General features: G+C 36.4%; 1 protein-coding gene across 5 annotated transcripts in view; it reads left to right on the top strand.

Annotated features, from left to right (window-relative positions):
* LOC144965881 (sodium/potassium/calcium exchanger 5-like) overlaps positions 1-2,500 on the top strand; it is a 127,331-nt gene that overhangs the window by 119,528 nt on the left and 5,303 nt on the right. For all 5 annotated transcript variants that reach the window (XM_078901702.1, XM_078901703.1, XM_078901700.1 and 2 more), the window contains one exon: positions 2,168-2,401. In XM_078901702.1, coding sequence (XP_078757828.1) covers positions 2,168-2,401 — 234 coding nt within the window. The remainder of the gene's footprint in view (positions 1-2,167; positions 2,402-2,500) is intronic.

The following is a 2,500-nucleotide window of genomic DNA, read 5'->3' as shown; positions in this document are numbered from 1 at the left end:
TCAAATTATTACCCGGCTTAATGTGCACTTCTTAAACTATATTATACTTTATATGGCATGTTGGATTATATTGAGCCATACTATATTAATGTTAACCTTATATATATATATATATATATATATATATATATATATATATATATATATATATATATATATATATATTAGATTTCCCTTATTCTTTCAGACTCGTGTCGACATTTTGTTTTGTTGTTTCATTTCATACGGGCTGTGTTTGGAATGTTATTTACCTATTGGTTTAAAAGACTTGGTCTGTAATATTAATATGTATATCATAACATCTAACCCTATATTATACAGATTATATTTTATCCAATCCTATATTACTTTATGTCAATCAAATGTATTTCATCAAGCTTCAAATCACACACACTTCGACCATTCAAGACAGCATTTTATTAACAATAAAATTAGTTGAATCTTTTTTTTAAGGATAAAATTCATGTCGCAGATCGCTGTCTTCGTAAACTCATAGCCTGGCATTGACCAAAATAAAATACCTCAAAATTACAAGGCCAGACCAAGTAGTGACGTAATAGTTTGGTCAGTGTCAGACTACGAGTTTACAAAGGCTACGGTACGACACAGTGTCCGACAAAGCATACAGAAAAGTAGGGGTGGGGGGGGGGGGGAATTAATCCCAAAATATAAAAATAAGTCGTCCTTTCAGAGCCCATTGGAGCCAGAGTTTATCCCGGTTTCTATAGCGTGAACCGGACAATAGAAATTACTTGCTACCCTTTGGATAGGACGCTAGTCTATCGCAAAGTACTCTCCGCCAGATCTAACAGACCCAGCTACCCAATCACTGCTGAGTGGACAGGGGGTCAGAAAAAAATATTGACTGCACTCGGGATCGATCTTGGTCCGTGAGCCAGCCTTTATCACTCTAGGCTGATTTTTATATACCATTTTTCTTTCAGCTTTTGTATGGCACTATGATACACCCACTTTCAAATTTTGATCTGCTCTAGTGACTGCACTCAACTTTGATATTTACACATTAAATCAGAGAAAAAGATGAACTAGATTCGTTTAATTCGTTTGTTTATCATCTATTCACTTTAATCGTAGATACCCACGGATTTTGATTTTGTTTAAACTGCATTTTACAGAAATGACTTGTATTTGTCAAAATATAGAGTATTTACTAGAATGATTTAAGGGATAAGAAATACATTGTCATTGATATAACTTTTTAAATGAAAAGCTGACCTTCACAATCAATCTAAAATTATGAATTTTTAAAATGCCTTTATAGATTACAATCTTTTACTTATTCATACCTGACGAACTCTGAAAAATTAACTAATCTTTAATTTAGTGAGAATCATTTCACGTTAGATATTGACTATTTGCTATGATCTTCAACTTTTTAATGATTCCTAACACGAGACTGCAATAAAGTCTCAGCAGATTTAAGGATTTTTGACAAGTTATGTTCATGTTAAGTAATCCATACTAAATGTTTAAATACTTGAGCTTTTATATTGCGCAATATCCACAAAACGTGCTCAAAGCGCCTTAAAAAGGGTCCCTGGCCAACATGCAGAACGGGACATGACTCCTGTTAGGCGATATTGCATTTATTTTTCGACAGGACAACGCTGTACTCATTTTACACCTGATTACGATGAGAGAATGTGAGTAAAGAGCCTACTCAACTATGCACCGAGCGAAGCTGGAACTCAGGACCTTCCGGTCCGAAAGCGAGGGTCTTACCTCTAGACCACATAACCGCACAAGTAGAATGCGACTACCTCCATTTAAAAAAAAAAACAACATATTTAGTCAGTATACAGCAGTGACTACATATAGCATTGAATTTGTTAGGGCCAATGCGCACTTAATAGCAGTTCTGATTACCCAACACACTTATGGGCTTGATTTAACATTGTTATAATGGACAATATTCTACATTGGTTTGAGGGTATTTCCAATACAACAATGAGCGCGTGACCATTTGGGTTATCAGACCTGCAAATAAGCATCCGTTGGTAAGGGTATTTATCTTGTCTCTTGATACATGCAATGTTAATCTCTGTGCCTTTTTTTGCATTCCATTTTATATTCAATTTCAATATTTGTATTCGCCTATGTCAAATTTGTTGATAATAGTTGATCTCAAATTCTCTCCATATTTCAGAGGCCCATCCTCGTCTGGACGAAGACAAAGACGAATCGGTGTGGGACGTTCCTAGAGGGTGTATATCACGTGTTTTGTGGGTGTTGTCCATTCCCGTCAATGTGATCCTCTACGTTACCATGCCTGACTGTCGAAAGCCACGATTGAGGCGATGGTTCTGGATTACGTTCATCATGTCATTGGTGTGGCTGTCTGTCTTCTCCTTTCTCATGGTCTGGATGATTACCGTTATAGGTGAGAATAAAAGGGGATACATCGTGTCTAACTGTGCGCCCATGTGGTCTAGTGGTATGCAATCGTCTTCGAATCGGAAGGTCCTGGGTTCGAGTCCCA

The sequence above is a fragment of the Berghia stephanieae genome, chromosome 2, assembly GCF_034508935.2.
Source record: "Berghia stephanieae isolate SIO BIC M18660-M18661 chromosome 2, UCSD_Bste_1.3, whole genome shotgun sequence".
Lineage (NCBI taxonomy): Eukaryota > Metazoa > Mollusca > Gastropoda > Nudibranchia > Aeolidiidae > Berghia > Berghia stephanieae.
Note: the sequence above shows the minus strand (reverse complement) of the source record. Positions and strands in the feature narration are given on the sequence as shown.